This window comes from Pinus tabuliformis, chromosome 5_2, assembly GCF_031772625.1.
Source record: "Pinus tabuliformis cultivar Carrire ecotype Pingquan chromosome 5_2, CPIR1, whole genome shotgun sequence".
NCBI classification, from domain to species: domain Eukaryota; kingdom Viridiplantae; phylum Streptophyta; class Pinopsida; order Pinales; family Pinaceae; genus Pinus; species Pinus tabuliformis.
The window spans coordinates 299,860,477-299,881,447 of record NC_142306.1 but is presented as its reverse complement, the minus strand read 5'-3'; the positions used below and the strand labels follow the sequence as shown (position 1 = coordinate 299,881,447).

At 40.8% G+C, this 20,971-nt stretch overlaps 1 protein-coding gene across 1 annotated transcript in view; it reads left to right on the top strand.

The window, feature by feature from the left end:
* LOC149158733 (ABC transporter C family member 14-like) overlaps positions 1-20,971 on the top strand; it is a 414,770-nt gene that overhangs the window by 197,636 nt on the left and 196,163 nt on the right. The window contains exons 9-10 of the mRNA XM_089434081.1: positions 18,709-19,003; positions 19,189-19,403. Coding sequence (XP_089290207.1) covers positions 18,709-19,003; positions 19,189-19,403 — 510 coding nt within the window. The remainder of the gene's footprint in view (positions 1-18,708; positions 19,004-19,188; positions 19,404-20,971) is intronic.

The following is a 20,971-nucleotide window of genomic DNA, read 5'->3' as shown; positions in this document are numbered from 1 at the left end:
GCGATGCCGATTACAAAGACCATATCATGCATATTACTAAGACCCATCATACATAATGTAGAGACCATATCATGCATTGCAGTGCGATGCCAACGGGTTTGCAGTGGAACGAGTGCCGAGACATAACCATAACCTTGACAATAATGCTGAGTAAAACAAGATCGAAGTTGAAAGTTCATATATATTCTCAGTTCACCATATTGCAGAGGCAATATAATCGTAGAGAATGCCATACAATTGAGTGCAGAAATCATGAATGCGTGGCAATAGAATTGAGAGATTACGCCATTACAGTCCAAGCGAGGTCATTAGCGAGAGTGTTGTAGCCAATGCTAGTGAGATGATACACCAACGACAACATATACCATAAAATGAGATTGTGCCTTGAACATGAGTGAGAGAGAGTAGTCATGTAGCATGAATGAGTGCAAAGTCGTAAGCGAGAGTATGTTCCAGTACAAGAAAATGATCCTGAGGCATGAGCTAGAGAACAATCTTATTGTTCTGTAAAACCCTTACGAAATGCCCCAGAAATCCATCCAAATATTTCAAAGCAGATGTGCTAGTTGAATGCGTCTTGGAGATTAACACAATGGGATTTACAGTTGCTTTTAAATATGAAGGGTCACCACTTTTGAGAGGGCTGACATGAATCCCTTTTACGCTGACCTGTACAAATTTCAATTTTCAAAGTATTTTTTCTCTCCAAGTATTTTTGAAGCCGACTTGATGAACATAATGCAATTCCTTTGATTTAATCATTTACAATTATATTTCATAATTAAATATGGGCTAGGGAATTTCTTCCTAGCTGCTAAAATTAACATTAGGAAGCCTTTAGTCTGGGAGTGTCCCTTGTGATTGAATATCCTTTCGTCCTAGGTCTATGTCTCCTCACAAGCCTTTCTTGGAGAGCCATTAGCTTCTCTTTGAAGCAATTGAGCCATTATTTGAGCCTCTCCTTTGAATGGGCTTCGAAAATCACACCACACGTTGCCATTGATCCTATCATTCAAGTGATTTCCCTTATACCAAGACTCCTCCCATTGGTGAAAGTTCGTAAAGAGCAAGGGACATTGACTGAGGTGACAATGGGTCTTTGTCCCATTGTTTTCATTTGGTCTAGTAGTTGTCCCTTAGGTACCCCTCCTAGGACCACTACTAGATTGTGTGGCAACACAACCTAGGAAGAATGGGCGAGATCTATTGCTGGAGGAGTTAGTGAGGTTGAACAAGCAAATGATGGTGCATAATCAATATTTTATAGAAATGATGCCACAGATGTTGGGGCTACAATTGTAGAGCATACAAGGAGGGCCACAAGGAGGGGCCAGTGATGGGGAAGGTGGGTCCCAGAGAAGAGAGGGGAGTCATGTGCATGCATGCACAAACCAACAACCGAGAACCCATACTTATGGCCAGACTATGAGACCCACGATGCCTCGCTTCCTGGAGGAGCCAAAGAGGGAGAGGGAGCCATATGCATTTGCTAAGTTGATGAGATCTTTCACCGATGGAGTTGATGAGTACGAGGCATTGGATCCCAGGGTCCAAAGAGTTTTGTCCTTTGGGGATTATTGCCACCTAAAGGAGAAGTATAGATCTGGGGCAGAAGTACCTTTTAGAGGAGGACAACACCAGCACAACTAGGATACTCAGAAGTTGGAAGGGAAAGTAAAGCTACCCTATTTTGATGGATCAGCTAGGAGTTTAGCTAGGGCGTGGATTTAGAGGTTAGACACATACTTCCACCTAAATCCAACGTAGGAGACAGATGCAATCAGGTTTTCCACTCTACATTTGAAGGGAGATGCGCAAGAGTGGTGGTATCATGGATTGGTCACATTGGGGAATGCATTTATTACATCATACACTGAGTTCACGAGGAGTCTGGTGGAGAGATTTGACAGGAAGGACCTTGAGTTACATTTTAGAGAGCTAGCCAACCTAAGGCAGATAGGTAGCGCCAAGGAATACATGGCAGAGTTCCAGAGACTAGCTGTTATGGTCTCTCACATCTCATAGATGAGGCTGATCATGTTTCTCATTGTGGGGCTAGTAGAGCCATTGTGTGGTTGGGTGAGAGCTTACGGGAGAGTGCCATTGCAAGATGCCGTTAACGGGACTAGGACACCAGTACCTCCCAAGCCTACCTTTCCTTAGAAAGATAAGGACATTAGACCCCCTCAGAAGGAGCGGAAGGGGTGAGGACAGTTGGACGATGAGACTAGGAGAGACCTCCTGAGGAGGAAGCTATGCTTTACATACCAAGAGCCATGGGCACCAGGGCATCGGTGTAGCAAGGGAAAGGCCCATTATATAGAGGTGTTTTCAAACAGTGAGTTAGAGGATGTGGATGAGCCAGAGACAGATGGAGGTGATTGTGGAGAAGAAGTGGGAGAGTGTCATGGATTTCATCACTAGCCTTCAAATTGCATAGGGGTGTTGTTGACCACTAGAGTGGCACTTGATGACTGTCTGAAGACTCCATGCTCAAGGATGTACGAAAGGACACTTGTACCATCATATATCATCAGATTACCAGAGCTTTTAAACTCTACTTCTTTTTCTCATCATTTTCTATTGTACCCAGATTCTACACCCTGCGGTGGATTGTAATAAATGATACTAATATGATGAGTTTTGAGTTTGTAATAGGCCTAGGTAGCTTGGGACCTTGCCAGCAAGTGAGTATTACTCTGGGAGGTTTTTTTTTCACTTGATTAATTATCATCTCCCTACCAGGACTTAATAATTAATTGAGTTTTTTCCTCCAAATACACCCCAAAGTTAGAGTACGACTTGATGGTGAGGCCTTGGGTGAGTACTAGTGTTTAGAGTCGATGTGTATTACCATACTAAATCACACAAAAAAATTCATGGAATTTGGTTTGGTCTAAGTAGTCATTTTTTTATTTTTCAAATTTTGTAATAAAAAATTAAAATTGTATATGTAATGTAATAAATGATGTTTAGAAAAGTTGTATGGGGTATGCGTAATAAAAGTTGCACCTCTCACCCTCAACTTTCTATTATGAAACACTTTGAAGGGTCAAAATTGTGTTTAGGACCCCCAAAACCCACATTGCCTAAGTTTAGTGGAAAATGTGGCAAGAAATTAGGCTAGAAATAAATTAAATAAAGAGAAATAAATTATTCCATGTGGCAGAATGACGTGGAAATGAATTGGAAATTCTCCTAAGACAAAGAGTTGAGTCAAGATACATGTGGACGATGACTGAGCACCTTGCATCATATTTACACCAATATCTCATAAAATCGGATTTTCTGGAGTTAATGCAGCAGTTGCACATGTGGAAATCGAATTATTTGGAGAAACTCATGCACTAAAGGAATATTCGATGGAATATTTGGACTGAGGATTTCGTGGGGACTTCTCTCACTGTTAGCTCGAGTGCTTCTACACTTAGCACTTCACTTTGGAAGATTACGAGTTTCACTTTGGAGGACCACGAGTTTCTCTTGGAGGAGATCACGCAATTCCTGGGATCTACGCAGAGCATCTTTGGGATCATCATCTGAGGTGGCAACACTTGGTTCGAGTTTGGATGGTTTGACTGGAGTTATCTCATTGCTTTGGTTCACTCATGGATATGTTTACTATGCCATATAGAGAATTCGATTTTCCTTGGGTGCCACATATGGAATTCGATTTGCCTTGGTGTCTCTATCATCTCCACTTGGAACTCGACTTGCTCTTTCTTGGGATTTGCTCCAAGTTCAGTTCTCATATGCATTTTTCCTTGGGATTTGCTCCCAACACTCTATATCATAGAGCCATGGGCTGTCATATGTATCATTTAATATGAGCTATTGGTCTTGAAGACACACTGTTGGATTGTACACACATTTTGTAATATAATACAACAGACTTTGGGGTTACTTGTGATGGTGTTCTTCTTCTTGCATATGGTAAATTCTTGACATGTTGTTATTGTGTTTCTACATGCTTCTTCATGCTTGTTTCAAGTTATGTTGATATGCAACTATCTCATATTAGCATAGGAATTGTTTAATTGCTCTAGGAAAAGAAAAATTCTAGTTGATGTCAAATATATCTCTAAGAGTTTTTTCCATTGCATTTATTTAATTTCATGTGGATTTAATGTGTTGTGGTGAAGTTTTGTAGAAGAATCCATCTTTGGTCAAGCTTTCAAGTGTGAGGGGAAGTTCTCGAAGGAACCAATCCACTCTTGAAAATATTCAAGGAGAACCTACATGCGTTAAATTCTAAAGTCTCATCTATTTCAAGTTTCCTTGCAGGCGTTCTAAGTTTTAGGATCTTATTTATTGCATCAAAATCACATTAAAATTTTTATTGTTCACGTATTGCACTTCATTTATTAATATCTGGCTATTTCAAAGAGCCAAGTCATGGCTAGTCAAAGAGAAGAGTTTACTCATACTCTTTGGCCTAGCCTCTTGTAGATTATTTTGTAACATATTTTGTAGTTTCTTGAGCTAATATTTGTTGTTTTGTTGTAACCATTTAATTTGTTCTCTTGCAGCGACTTGCAGGATTCATCCTCAAAAAAATACTTACAAGTTTGCATGCAAGACCTTGGGGCTTGAATTTAGAGATTACTTCCACCTTTAGGCCGAGTTCTTCTTGGACAGGGTTGTGTTCTTCTTGAGGGAGGCCGAGTTCTTTTGGCCATCCCTTTCTCTCTCTTGGCTGTGGCCATAGAGGAGGCTTATCCTCTCTTCTCCTTCTTCAAAATCTGAATTTTGTTGAGCCTATTTGGGCCTCAAATTGCAAAAAAATTCAGCTTGGAAAGGTTTATGGTTTGTGTTAAACACACATGGACAGCAAAGACTAGGAAAGATAAATCATGTGAGTTCATATTTTTTATTAACAGGAGATGTACATTTATAATACAATGTTGTGACTCTTGGGTTTTAGATCCCAAGGTCTCTTGGACTGCTTAGTCTTTTCGGCTTCCACACTAACCCTTTAGGATTAGGTGTCCAACATTCCCCCCCTTAATCCGAAGGGTTATGTATGAGTCCAAGAAGAGAGCTGTAATACAAAATGTGCAAAAATGCATGGTAGCACTAGGCTGAATGTGCTCTATGAAATGTTGGTATAAAGGGCGGTGGTTTAAGGATGACCACCAACACTGGAACGCTTAGTGCAGTTCCCGGAACTCTTCCAAAACTGGCAAGAAACTGAAGTTTTCTGCTAGAGGAAGTGTTCTCAATCTGTGATGGTTTAAGGATGACCAACAACTCTGGAATGCTTAATGCAATTCCTGGAACTCTTCCAAAACTGGCAAGAAGCTGGAGTCTTCTGCTAGAGGAAGTGTTCTTAATCTGTGATGGTTTAAGGATGACCAACAACTCTGGAACTCTTCCAAAACTGGCAAGAAGCTGGAGTCTTCTGCTAGAGGAAGTGTTCTCAATCTGTGTTCATGGGCATCTTTGTCTCTGGCTGCAACTCTGAAACTGGTGTGGCAGGTTGTGGCTCAGGCTCGCTTGATGTGACTTTGAAACTTGTAGATGACCATCATTCCCCCCCTGTCAGGTACAAGGTGAGAAGATGGAGAAAACTCAATTGCAAGACTGTTCAATACTCTAGAACAAGTTCTAACATGCGTTTGGAATATCTTCTTGGCTGTTGATGCCCATTGCCAAGAAGCGATCCATCCAAGATGAATCTTTGTTCTTGCAGGACGTTTGTTTCTGAAGCATCTGTGTGAAGAATGGCTGGTTTTATGACAGTGCTTACATGGATGAAGATCAAAACAGTGATCTTTCAAATGGCCAACTCGGTCACAGTGTTGGCATTTCACGATCTGTTGTTTTTGTTGTTGTTGTTGCTGTGGAAGAGGGGCAAAATCTGGAACAGCTGAAGCTGAACTGTCATGAGGAGCAAGTGAACTGTCATAAATGAATCCAGTACTCTGAAACTGAATGGGCTTGGCATAGTCTGGAATATGAAAGGACAAGTCCTTGTCATATCCAAGACCAGTTCTGTGCTTGTTGTGGACAAGTTGTTCCCAAGGTCTGATGATGGGCTTGGGAAGTGCAGACTGAGTTTCTGCATCTGCATATACAACTGCTGCTTTATTTGAATGAACTGTACCATTATTGACTTGCTGTTCATGGGAGTTTGTTTCATTGTTCTGAACAGAAACAGGTTCAGAATGATGACTCCACTGCTGTAATTCTTCCTGCTGCAGTTGTGATTCAAGCTGCAAAAACTCTATCTTTTCTTGTGCATATTGCAGACATGTTTGAATGTCTGAAAGAGAGGCTTTGTTAATTTTGACTGTGCTGTTAGCAGTGGACATGATTAGAGTTCTCAATAATTCTAATATTCTTTCAAGCTTAGCCATTTTCTACTCCTTAAAAATCTCCAAATCCCACAGAAACATGTAAGCTGCTAAATATCTTCAAGTTGCACAAGAGAGCCCTATAGCTTAAAGGGAAAAATCAACCAGAGATATCTTGAAACTGTCAAAATTGTACAAATATCACCAGACTTTTAGAGATTCTGTTCTTTAAATTCAGCAAATGTTAGGAAGAACAGTGGCTGTAGATAAGTGTAACCACAGAAAATACAAGTTTGTAGCCTTGGGGCTAGATCATTCTTTATGGAAGTCGCTGTAGAAAATACAAAGTTGGCCTATGCAGGTCACGAACCAACTTTAGAAAGATTGCTTTAGGTCTGGAACCAACTGTCTTCTCAAATTAAAGCCACAAAACTGAAACAAAGTTTCTGAAAATAAACAGGCAAGAACTCCTTATATTGAATGATTTCCATGTACATGCTAGTCACATTGAGGCATTACAAACTTCAGAGATTGAACGCCATCTATTTTCATTAAGAGGTAAGAATGAAGCTGTTTGTTTAAAGCGCATGCATATCTATGTATCCTTATTAAAGCAGATGCAACCTGAGCACCTATTGGCAACTTCAGCTAAGCTCTGTGCAGAAGTACTTGCTTCTGCAGCTGATAGTTTGCTTGATCTTGACGATTTCGCTTCACAGAGTGTATTGCAGGATGCACTGCAAATACTAGCATGCAAGGAGATACGCATTCAAGGCAATCGAATAGCTGCAGGGGTCACTGAGAATATGGAGCTGGAAGAAGAAATTGGAGAAGTAGCTTTTGCAGCATCAACAGGGCAAGTTGTAACTCAGATTGCAAAGAAAAAATTGGTCCAAAATGTTATCCCAATCTTCATAGAACTCAAAAGGTTGCTTGAGAGAAAGAACAGTCATTTGATAAGCTGCTTAATCCACTGCTTACGTATGCTTCTAAAAGAGTACAAGAGTGAAATAGATGAAATACTGGTAGTAGACAAACAGCTTCAGAAGGAACTTCTGTATGATATTCAGAAATACAAAGCTATGAAAGCCAAATCAAAAGTGGCAGAGGTAGTTGTAACAGTGCAAGATAAGGAGAACTGCAATGCAAGGCTGGGACTGGGGTTCACATGAAACGACTCGAAAACCAAACACTCGTTGATCTAATTAATCCCTATGAATACTTAAATACTCTCGTCGTTATGTGAATGTCCTTGCCAGATTTCCTTCGCCACGTCACTGACGAAGCGCCACACCACTGTTCTGCCCAATATCATAAAACCTGTACAAACCGACCCAAAAAAAGAAAACGCACTGAAATAGAATTCTGCCATGTACACGAATTCAGAAGATCATCATGTGCCAACACGTAGTGACCTGTCCCTAAGCAAATATACACTTCTGGCAATGGCTGAGATGCTAGCACCGCATGCCGTTGAAAGCCATCCTTACACACAGCCACGCCGAGGAGGCGGAGGTCATTAAATTGTTCAAGATTTTACTGAAATTTTCTTGGGAAAATTCAGCTAATCAATTGGCCCTACGAAGTACACGATCGAACCACAGATGGGACACACTTAGAGCATTGTAAATACTGTAATTTGCTGTGAGACTAATTTTCCTCGTCAATTTCAAAATTGTGCGCTTTTGAAAATCCGTCAAATCTTGGTATCTCTGTACAGAGAATGAAGATGAATAAAGAAAACGAAGCAGACAATCATCAACACCAAACACAAAAGTTATGGCGACGTATCAAGAAGATTAAACCCCTGGAATTCAAAACTCAGAACCAATGACTTCAATCCCGAACTCCGGAGGGCGGACAACTAGAAAGAGCCCATCAAATTTTGAAACGGGAGCGAAGATGACAGACAAGTATGGTAAATCATTTCATAGGGCCGCGATCAAACCCGCGGACGTCCCAGCTTTGAATGGAAAAAAATGACAGACAACCGGTCTACATTCAAATTCACGGAGAAAATTACGTAACAGCGACCGAATATTCATGTGTGTTTAACATGGTATCAGAGCACGTTCGTTCATAATCTGCTCAATCCTTTATGAGCCACTTGTTTTTTGTGGCCTGTGTAAACCTACGCATCGATTATACACTGGTTGTATATGTAAGATGGTGATGGCAAATATATTTTGAAGACCGATTATATGCTGGTATATATGTTCGTTGGAATGCTTTTGAATAATAACATTTGAATGGTTGATGCTTGATATTGCCTTGTTTCTAAATCATTTGAATGGTATATGGTGCGGTTCATGAGTGTAATGGTGCGTTACGCTGCTGGAGACCATTCAGTGGCTATTGTAATCAAAACATTCTGTCAGTTCTAGAATCGAAACGTTCTCTCCCATAAATTCCAGCGCTCTGTCCTCTACCTCTGCCAGCGCTCTGTCCTCTGCGTGATTCTCTGCACCTCCTAGCGCTCTGTCCTCTGCCTGATTCTCTGCACCTCATTGAATCTCTGCGCATCCGTTTTCTGCTGCGACAGAGGTGTCATGAAGATGTGTTTTCTGCTGCGCTCAGTCATCAGGACAGAGGTGTCATGAAGACTGCGCACTATACATCCGTTGAAGCGTTTGAACACTATTTTCGGGTTACATGCATCTGAACGTGTTTTGCTCAGCCGAGAAGATTCAAACTGTCGTTAAAAGAAAATCCTTTGCCCAGGTTTAAAGTTTTGTGCAGAGAAAATCCATCTTCCCATTAATGCTCTTATCGAAAGGTTTTTCGTTAATTTGTGGAAGGGAAGGAAAGTTTCAGAACATAATGTCAACCCTGGGGCCACCATATGAAGCTCCGCTCGTCCACTCCACCAGGAATTGATTTACGGAATGCATCTGCCCCACGCGGTTATGAGGTATGCTCAACGGTATTGTTAAGTAGAGGCGGATTCAGCTACTCAAAGTAAGGTTATTCGGTCGCTGTTACGTAATTTTCTCCGTGTATTTTTCTTGTCTGGAACGCTGAGCTACATATCTGTCATAACGCATCATTTCCAAATAGTCAATAAGCATAGGCTCGAATTGAATTGCTCTTGGGAGGATCGATCTTCCTCAACGTAGGGCCGTGGGGATTGTGATTGCAGACTCGCATATGGATCTTGAGATTGCAGAGCCGCTTGAGGAATATAATCCCTTCCAGCTCCATATAGTAATAGCTCCCTCTCAGCTATAGCAGGATCAACACCATAATCAGTTAAAGGAGCCTGAGGATAATCAGTACGTGCTGCATGTCTTGCTTCCTCCTAATAGCGTAGCATATCTTCTCTCAGCAATTCCTCTCGGCGAATTTCTTCTCGACGCAGTTCTGCAGGGAGTTTATCTCTTTCACTCGAAATTGTAGTCTTGTTGGTGTTTCAGTGCGTGATTGGCACATATGTAAAGCGTTGATGCGCGGCTTTATATGAGATACATTAAATCGATTTTATGCAGATATAGCGCGAGAGCGCACCTGTCTTCATTAACCTCTTGGCTCATCTCTGTATTAATAAGTTGATGTCCGTCGTGTGCTTTCAATGACAGTTTGCTGCTGATATACATCAGAGTTGCCTGAAGCGGAAGCGTGGGTGGTCCTCGCATTTGTGCCTGTAGAAGAGAAAGGTCCCGTAGAATTTCAATATTTTCTGGATCAATCTTAAGAGCATTTGATTGCATCACTGTACTCCCTATCTGAACGGTACAGAAGGCCATAAACATGCCAACAGACGTGACTTTTTACATCATTCTTTAAGCCATGCCGAACAAGCTCATAAGCTTCTGTCTTGCGGTCCATGCAATTATAAATCAAACCCTTCATTGACAATGTCTCTCCATGCTCTGATACCATGTTAAACACACATGGACAGCAAAGACTAGGAAAGATAAATCATGTGAGTTCATATTTTTTATTAACAGGAGATGTACATTTATAATACAATGTTGTGACTCTTGGGTTTCAGATCCCAAGGTCTCTTGGACTGCTTAGTCTTTTCGGCTTCCACACTAACCCTTTAGGATTAGGTGTCCAACAGTTTGAAGCCAAATTGTTAAGACTTTCTTTGGATTTTAGAGAAGACTTCATTGTCTTTTCCTTCTTGTAACAACTAATAAAATTTTTGATTTTGGGAGCATGGGTTTTACCCATTGGTATCCCTATCTCTCCACGGTTTGGAGAGACTTGGTGGCTTGATCTTTGATCTATTTCATTTGCATGCATCTCATTTAATTGTGGAATTAACACAATCATGCATTACACTAATTCTACATCCTTTTTGGTTTGATTTAATTCTTGTTTCAAGTCCATAACAAGTTCAGATTTTTGCATGCAAACACTTTTTACTTTATCTTATTTGACTTGAACATAGTTCCAAGTTTACTTATGCTTCTCCATTAAACACATCTTACATGCATCAACTATTTGGGCAAATTTTCTGCATAAAGTAACATTCTATTTCATGTTAAACAAGTACATTTCAAGTTGAAAGTTAATTTTCTTTGTTTGGTTAATTTACTTACTTGCCCCAAGCATCACTAAAATTTACCTCTAACTTAAGTTGGTTGAATAGACATTTTAGGGACCCTCTACTTCTATTGGCTCCTCATTGTGAGATCCAAATTTTTGGGTGAGGGTGAGGTCGAAGGATTAGAGTTCAATTGTAATCTTGCTTTAGAGCTAACTAATAAAATAAACCAAGAGCACTCTTTCATCACATTTACTTTACTTGCAAAGTTCTCAAATTTTTTGCTATCTTGATGGTTTAAAGTTTCACATGCAAATCTTATTTCAAGAGGCACTTTGGATGCAAGCATTGTAATCTCTTAATTTTGCAACAAGTTTAATTTTCTTGTACTTGGAAATTGGCTTACCTTTGTAACTTAATTGCATATTGTCATGAATGGTTGATTTCACTTTCAAGTACTATTATTTTGGGTTGCAAACTTAATTGCATGTTGTCATCTTGGTCTAACATTTGAGTTTAGGTAGATTACTAATTGTTTCCTTTTGGGCAAGATAACTTCACATGCTTTGATTCATAAATTTGTTTATCTTAAAAACATTCTTGTATCTTGCATTTATAGTATCTTGTGCTAACAATTTCTTGTTTCACTTTTCAGGATTACTTTTGCTTTCCATTTGAAAGCATTTCACCTCATTTAAGCAAATATAATTTCATTTTAGAGCAATTTACTTGATGTTGGAATTTCTAATTCTAACCTATTAGAAATTCTTCCTACACTATTTGGTTTATTTCACATACTTGTTTAATTACTAAACAAGTTATTTAACCATATAAATATTGAAAATAAACACAAGTACAATTTCAACATCTACAGATCATCAACTGAAAGAAAACAAACACACAAGTGACACTGTTATTTTTGGACAAATGTCCCTGGAAAAACCCATTGCGGGAAAACCGGTGCAGCTATTCTGAGGGTATATTATTATGCAGTATTTCCTTGAGTACAACTGGGTGCCTAACTGGCTCACCCGACAGAGAAAAATACACGGCAACAATACCTCTATATTCGGAAACAGGTATTCAGAAAACCTGTCCTACAAATCCCTCTCCGGCACCACTGAAGCTCAGCATTGGCCCTTATAGCCTCTGCATCAGCCTCCTGCTAGCCTGCGTCAGCCCCAGGATCCTCTGTGTCAGCCCTCTGAAGCACTGTACAGCCTCTAGGACTCTCTGCGTCACTCCAGTAGTCTCTGCGTGGATGACGCAGTCCCTTTGGCTTCTGCGTTGTCTCTGCTGGGCTCTGGTGGCCTGAACTAATTGTTGCTATCGCTCTTCCTGCTTCTGCACTGGTCTCTGAGTACTGTCTCTGCCTCTCTGTCCAGTACTCATTGCCCCTCACTGCTGATCACTGATTCACTTTTGCTTAGCAACCCCGCTCTAGCAAAATGAATTCCAATTGACCCTCAAGCCTCCTCTTATACATTTCCTATTGGTCCTTCAAAGACTGAGATTAAATCTCTAATCAACGGCTAAGATTAGATTTGGCTTGATCCATTACTTTTGAACCCTTCTAACCCAGTTTTATATTAATACCCATTAATATTTTATTTTTCCTAAGTTTAGACTTAGGAACTCCATTAAAAATATTAATTATTTTAATATCTCCCAAATCAGGTATAATCTGTCTAAACCATTTCTGGGTCTTGGAGATCTCATGTGCTTTAGCTTCTCCACCAATTTTCGTGGTTAGAGCACATCTGATGCTACCCAAAATCAACACTCCCTCTTAGTGAGGACTGTGCTCTAGTAATGCTCCACACTGAGCATTAACCTGATTATCCAGCATTGGTCCCTGTGCTGATGCTAGGCCTCCCTGCCCAACATCCTCTGCACTGCTACATCTTGTAGTGCTGCTCATGGCTCTGCCACTGCCACTGCTACATCCGTACGACAACTCCCTCTACATCCGTGCTGTTGCTGGTCCATACCAATGTTGCACGAAGCGGGAGCGAAGCGGAAGCGTTTTTTGGAAGCGGGGACGCCGAAGCGTCATTTTCCAAAAATCTAGGAAGCGAAGCGTCCGCGGAAGCGTCTGCTATATATATATATTTTATATTTTTTGCATTTATACTCAAAACAAACATCCCAAATACCAAATTAATTGTAGAAGACATGAAAACATGCATATTTTTGCATAAATCAAGATAGATATAACATCCATTGTACATTAATGATCTAGAATCTAGATTCTTCTCCTCTTGTCTAGCCTTTGCCTCTACCTCGATTGTCTAGGGATATTAGTCAACATTGCCCAATTTTGATCAAACTACCTAATTCAAGACTTAAAATATGGTAGAAAAAGCTTAACATGTTTGATTGATGATTTTGACTTGATTGAAAGATAATTTTTTGCTAAGGGCGTGCCGCGTGACAAAGGAGTTCAACAATTAACACCACCAACACCAGGGTACATATAGGGCTTGGTGCTCTTGATTAAATGCTAATCGCATACCTTCATACTTGATATAATCTAATGAAATGCCACAATCCCATTGATCCTGAATACCTGAAAACTGTTAAGTCTGCTGAATTTTGAATAGGATATGAAATTCTATTTTCTCCATATGAAGTCCAATGAGGCTGGAACCACTCTCAAACATTCTGAGTCATTTCATGGTAATGTTAAAAATTTAAGTAAAAGGATGAAAATGAAAAATAAAGGAGAATGTCACTTTTACTTTAAGAATTTAACATTACCATGAGGGAGCATCTGCTATATTTATATTTTTTTTTGCTTTCATTTGTCACCCTAACCCAAGGTGGACCCACCCCCAACAAGCAAACTCACCTAAAATTTAAAAAAAAATTGAAAAAAAAAACGATTTTCTAAATGCTTTTCTGGAAGCGTACGGAAGCGTCTGGGAAGCGTCTGGGAAGCGCCGTACGAAGCGCGCTTCGGCGCTTCGGAAGCGCCAGCGCTTCCAAATTTCCAGGAAGCGTCTAAAAATTTCGGAAGCGCGCTTCCGGCCAAGCTTCCTAGGCGCTTCCGTACGGGACGCGCTTCGGGGCTTGGAACCGGGGGGGGGGGGGGCGCTTCGTGCAACACTGGTCCATACTCCCAACACTGCATCTACACTGCATCCCCTTCTCATCATGTTGCATCATGCTATTCCACTGCAACTCAGTTACTAGGAAGTAAATAAATGATCCACCCAACTTTTGATATCCCTGTCAGGCTAGAAACACTCTCTATGTTGAAGCTCTCTCTGCCGCTATCAAGTGCTCCCTCTACTGACCTCTGTGCTGCTACAACAACTCCCTGCATCTTGCACCGTTGCACACCTCTCTGTGCCATCCTGGACCGTTGCAACACTCCCGTGCCTCTCGCACTGTTGCAGCCTGCTAGCATTGCGTTGTCCGAGGACTCGTGCATTGCAGCACTCTCTGTCGCTCCATTCACATCTGTCTCTACCCACAACCGCCAGTCCTGCTACTCTCTCCTCGGGGTTCCCATAGCAAGGTATAATCCAAGAGGTTGGATACCTCAAGGATCTTACCTCTCATCGCCTGTAGTTCTCCTGAGTACAACTCGATGTCTCCCCACTTCTTTTCAAGTGGCACATGAGCACTCATGGGACACAGAAAAGACAGGATCATGGCCTTCTAGGCCACAAAGTTGGACTCTCCGTCTAGCCTGTCCTGATCTCTCAGCCCATTCTCGGCCATCTCTCTGCTCTTCTCTGTCGACTCCCCCAAGTCCCTCTACTTCCCGCCTAGAAGTTCTCTGTTCGACTCCTGCTGAGTCTTTCTACTCCCCGTCTATAAGTTCTCTATTCAACTCCTGCTGAGTCCTCTACTTCCTGTCTAGAAGTTCTCGGTTCGACTCCTCCAAGTCTCTCTACTTCCCGTCTGGAAGTTCTCGATTTGACTCCTGCTGAGTCTGTCTACTTCCCGTCTGGAAGTTCTCGGTTCGACTCCTGCTGAGTCTCTCTACTTTCTCTCTGGAAGTTCTCGGTTCAACTCCTCTGAGTCTCTCTACTTCTTGTCTGGAAGTTCTCTTTTGGGCTTCCTTTGATTCCCGATTTCCCTCTTGGAAATCCTTCTGCCAACTATCAAGTTGCTCCTCTCTGATCGTCTGTGCAACTACAACACTGATCTAAATTCCTTGGCTAGAAATCCGCCTTGGCAGCAACTCCCTCTACCTTGGTCTTGCCCTGTTAGGTACTGTTCTAACCACAGTACCCCACCCGCTTTGCTCCCGCAAACTGCCCACAACTTCCTTTGCCCCGAAACTGAAGGATTGAGCCTCTTGGCTCTGCGCAATCCTGCACCGACAAACCAACTCCTTCAGCCAACTGCGTTAGCCCTCCTGGCCTCTGTGTGAGCCTCTCTCTGCCCTCCTCAGCCTCTATGCTGGCCTCTCTCTAGCCCAGACTGATGACGCAATCCTCTGCGTCAACCCTTCCTCCTCGCTTCTGCAAGGATCAGCTACTATCACTCGGGACAACTGATTCTACTGTAAATGCTCTGCTTAGCTGATGCCTTCAACTTTCCTGTGATCTGCAACCATGCTCTGATACCATGTTGGAATTTCTAATTCTAACCTATTAGAAATTTTTCACGCACAATCTGGTTTATTTCACCTACTTGTTTAATTACTAAATAAGTTATTTAACCCTATAAATACTGAAAATAAACACAAAGTATAGTCTCAACATCTACAGATCATCAGCTGAAAGAAAACAAACACGCAAGTGACACCGTTATTTTTGGATAAATGTCCTCAGGAAAACCCAATGCGGAAAAACCGATGCAGCTATTATGAGGGTATATTATTATGCAATATTTCCTTGAGTACAACTAGGTGCCTAACCAACTCACCCGACAGAGAAAAATACACGGCAGTAATACCTCTATATTCGGAAACAGGTATTCAGAAAACTTGTCCCACGAAACCCTCTCTAGCACCACTGAAGCTCAGTGTTGGCCCTTTTGGCCTTTGCGTCAGCCTCCTGTTGACCTGCGTCAGCCCCAGGACCCTCTATGTCATCCCTCTGAGGCACTGCGTAGCCTTTGGGACCCTCTGCATCACTCCAGCAGTCCCTACATGGATGACGTAGTCCCTCTGGCCTCTGCGCTATCCTTGTTGGGCTCTTTGTGGCCTGAACTGACTGCTACTCTCTCTCTTCCTTCTTCTGTGCTAGTCTCTCAGTACTGTCTCTACCTCTCTGTCCAATATTCACTGCCCCTCGTTGCTGATCACTGATTCACTTTTGCTTAGCAACCCCGCTGTAGCAAAATGAATGACTGATCACTCTGGTGTCTTATCCAACTGACTCTCAAGCCTCCTCTTATACTTTTCCTGTTGGTCCTTCAACGGCCAAGATTAAATCTCTAATCAACAGCTAAGATCAGATTTGGCTTGATCCATGATTTTGGACCCTTCTAACCCAGTTTTATATTAATACCCATTAATATTTTATTTTTTCTAAGTTTAGACTTAGGAACTCCATAAAAGTATTAATTATTTTAATATCTCTCAAACCAGGTACAATTTGTCCAAACCATTTCTGGGTCTTGGAGATTTCAAGTGCTTTAGCCTCTCCACCAATTTTCATGGCTAGAGCACATCAGATGCTACCCCAAATCAACACTTGAAGGCACTAGTTGTTCATATGCTTTATATTGATGGTTGTTGATGGTTATCACTAATATCACTTTTGCTTATAAATCTTAAGAAGTAATCTATTTAACTCTAACAACTCTCCTAGACAACTCACATCTTTAACTTAGTTTTCCTTTAGGGACCACCCCCATAACTAACCTAGGAGATAACTTAAATGTGAGAGAGTTGGGAATAGGTAGCAACCCCTTCTCTAGGTTCCTTGCCACCAACCATACCTTGTAGGGTTAAAGGCTTTTCTCACAAACTGTAGGTAGGTGTAGGAGGCAAGCTCAACAGGGGTGATTGTATCTACGTGGTGGTGGACAAGTTGACCAAGTTTGCTCATTTCTTTGCTATCTCATCCAGGTCCTTAGCTTCACAGGGAGTTGAGCTTTTCTTCAGAGAGGTATTCAGGCTGCATGGTCTTCCCAAGACCATCATCAGTGATTGGGATAGCCGGTTTATGGGGGCGTTTTGGCAGGAGTTGTTTAGATTGGTGGGCACTGACCTCACTCCTAGCACTAGCTACCACCCCCAAACAAATTGGTAGATGGAGATTGTGAATAACTGGTTGGAGGGGTATTTGCAGAACTACGTAACAGGGCAACAACGTGGATTAGTGAAGTGGCTACACCTTGGAGAGTACTGCTACAACACCACTCACCATATGTCCATTGGTATGTCACCTTTCTGTGCCCTTTATGGTTATGATGCATTATCTTTTGCTGACATGGTTTTTGGAGACAGCCGAGCCCCTAGGGCAAAAGATTTGATATAGGAGATCCAAGAGATCCTGGGGGTTCTCAAAGACAAATTGCAGATAGTACAAAACCAACATAAGATGTATGCAGACAAGCACCAGGTTGAGAGACATTTTGAGGTTGGGGACTTAGTTTTCTTGGGTCGCCATCCGTAAAGGCAGTCTACACTGAAGCAGAAGGGCGCTGAGAAGCTCAAACCACATTTTTATGGGCTGTACAGAGTGATCAAGAGGGTTGGAGAGGTAGCTTATGAGCTAGAGCTCCCACTAGGGAGCAAAGTACACATGTTCCATGTGTCTTGCTTGAAAAAGGCCTTGGGACAGTAGGTGACAACTACCACAGAATTGCCACCCTTGGATGATGAGGAACACTTGGTTTTGGTACCGGAGGCTACTTTGGAGGTGAGATAGAGGAAGCTTAGGAATGGGACCATTAGGGAGTTTCTTGTCAGGTGGAAGGACCTACCAGAGGAGGATGCCACATGGGAGGGAGAACAAGTTCTACAATATCCAGAATTGCAGTTGCTCCAGGACAAACAACTTTTTCACGGGGAGGACTGTCATGTCCCCCATAAATAATTTTGCTATGTAAAATCCTCATTTTTGCAATTTTGGCATTGAGAAATATGTTGGCATATAAAACTTGGGAAACTCATATCTTTCAGATTAATACCATGGCTCAGATTTTTGGCTCTCTTTTCTGTGTACTGATTGTGGCTGGTTATCATAATTTTGTTTTTGCTGTAGCTATTGCATGTATTTGATATTCACTATTATTTCCTAGTTAGGAACATTACAGTTTGGTAAAAGAAGTAGATTATTAAACTGTTGGTGTGTTCATATGTGTATGGAAGAAATAACATAGAAGTTACTAAAGGAAGAAGCTGTTTGTTGTGTCTGTTATTTGATTTCTTAGAACATAATCCATCAATAGACTATTTGTGTTGTTGTGGGCCTTTGCACCTAATGCTAGCAGAATGAATTGATTTGAAATTATATTAATGTCCAGTGATGATGATGTCTAAATGGGCAGTGCACTTTGTCTTTATCCTTATAGCATAAGCAAGCTGCAATATAATTGCTGACTTTGCAGCATTTTGAAAAATACAATTTCTCTCGGTTCTAAACACTAGATCCATGACACTAGTCTGCTAATCTAGGGAAAAGGAGACATGTTTGGTGATTTCAGAAATTGCCTTAACCAACTTTTAAAATTTTATTGCATGTTAATTCGCTACTACGGAAGTGAGAATCATTGGATGTGAATAAATGTCATGTTACTGTACTTGGATGGAAGAAGAATTTCAACTTCTTAGTTGTAAGACAGGGATTTTGAACCTTTAGCTGGGTTATGTGTAGAGGTGATTAATTATTCTCTGTTGATGATGTTCCTATATCATGGAAGCCTGATGTCGCTTTGCTGTTTGTATGTTCGGGATTAGTTTATAGCTGGAATTGCTCACTATCTTTCAGATGTAATTGATCTATGCAGAAGTATTTTCTTAACACATCAAGGGAACTCACTCGTTTGGGTTCAATTACAATGGCACCTATTATTCACAATTTCTCCGAGACACTTTCTGGAATTACAACAATTCGAGCTTTTTGCCACCAAGAAAGGTTCAAATCTACTAATGCTAGGCTGGTCAACACAAATATATCTATTAAATTTCATAATATTGCTGCCAATGAATGGTTTGGCTTCCGTATTGAGAGTATCGGTACCATGATACTTTGCTCATCTGCATTACTGTTGGTTCTCCTCCCAAAAAGCATCATACAACCTGGTTTGCTCAAACTCAACTTTGCATGTGAATCTACCTTTCACTATGTATTCTTTATGACTTTTGTGTAGGCACTAGGCTATTCTTGTTACAAAGTAGTAACTAATTCAGCATAGATATGAGCTTCAAGTTTTCTATTACCGTAAACCTTTTATTTGGTATATTGCTTACTTACATTCTTTTGGCAGAATTTGTGGGGCTTTCCCTCTCATATAGTCTTGCACTCAATGGTTGCCTTTTATCCCTAGTGTACTGCATCTGTTATATTGAACAAAGCATGGTAGCAGTAGAAAGAATATTGCAGTATTGTAGGATTCCAAGTGAAGCTCCACTCGTACTGCAAAATAAGCACCCTGAAAAGGGTTGGCCAATCCAAGGAAGCATTTCTGTGGAACATTTGCAGGTCAGTTTTCCTTTTACTGCTGAATAAGTCTAACTTTTGACATTTTAGTTTCACTCATCTGTGGAGAAATGTGTTCTTAGGGGATTTGTTTTTTGTTGATAGGATTGATTTCATCAATTGTAAGCATTCATGATCCATATTTGTATTCACTATTACTGTTCTATGATTATATTTGTTGAGTGAAAATTGAAACCAGTAACTTATAAGTAGCAGTATGGGTTGAATGCAAAGAGTACAGTTGCATTCCATAATGCTTAGCTTGTAAATACCTAATCTATGAAAATTTTCTCCTGTTTCCTGCCAGCTCACATGAATATCTATTATTAAAGCTCAAATGCTATAGATGTGTCAAGCTACGATTGAAATTGTGATAAACAGAGAAAGAACAGCCGTAGTAGCTGACAGCTAATTTCCTTTCAAATTAGCAAAGTCTTCTGAGGAAGAAAGTCAATTTCTATTCAAACTAGCAAAGTGTCATGAGGAAGAAAGACAGTTTCTATTAAAACTGGCAAAGTATCTTGAGGGAAAAAGACAATTTGTATATTTAAGAATGATTCAAATACATTTCTTACTGCTTCTATCTTTCTTGTACCTGAATGAGTGTCACTGATTGTTACATGATTAGATTTTGATACCCTGAACCTGTATATGTCAAGGACAACTATTAGTCCAAGTGCTGGTGATACGGGAGGACCACTGCACCCATAAGATGGAAATCACAATATAGAGTGATGGCATTTAGTTATTTCCTATCCTAGGAATCACGAAGGGAGGATACTCTAGATGTGCATTATTAGGGTTAACTTAATAGCATGGTTTCCAATTTACTAGGGATTTCAGCATACGAGTATTGAGATGGCCCAAAGTCTTTTGAACACAGTAATATTTACCAACAAACGATCAACCATATATTCTACTCTCATTTGACGTTGAAGTAGGTTTAATGTCCTATCATACGTGGGGGAACCTTGCTTCCCTTGGATATGTATTAACGAGGGGGCGTAACCTCATTAGAGGGACATTTTGGGTATTAGTTGGTAAAGGTTTGATCAAATGCATGTGATAGTTGGTGAGATAAGAAGGTGACTCAAATTTTGACATTTGTGAAGGATGGATATTGGAATCACATGATAGTAGGAAACTTGTATTGAGATTGTTCAGATGAATGTACTTGATATTGGTGGCCTTTATTTATGGGTCAGCCTATTAAATTATTGACTAAAATATTGATGAACTTACATTATGGTTAACGACATAAATGTTGATGGGTACTACTAGATCCCACTAGCTGATTGGAAGGCTACTGGAAGACAACAAAAGATAGGAGTTTTACTTTTAAAACACAAAAGATCTAAGCTAGTGTTTGGAGGAATAGAAGGAGATAATCCTAAGGAATGCTCCTGTTGAGAAGTATTCCAAGCCATGTTTGAGTTGGTGGAGCAAGAGGAGCACAATTAGTTCCAAGCACGCTGCACACAATACAAGCAAAAGATTTCTCTAACCTATAGTAATAAAACCATAGATATTACTAAAAAACTAAGAAGAAAACCTTCTAGACCTACTTGATA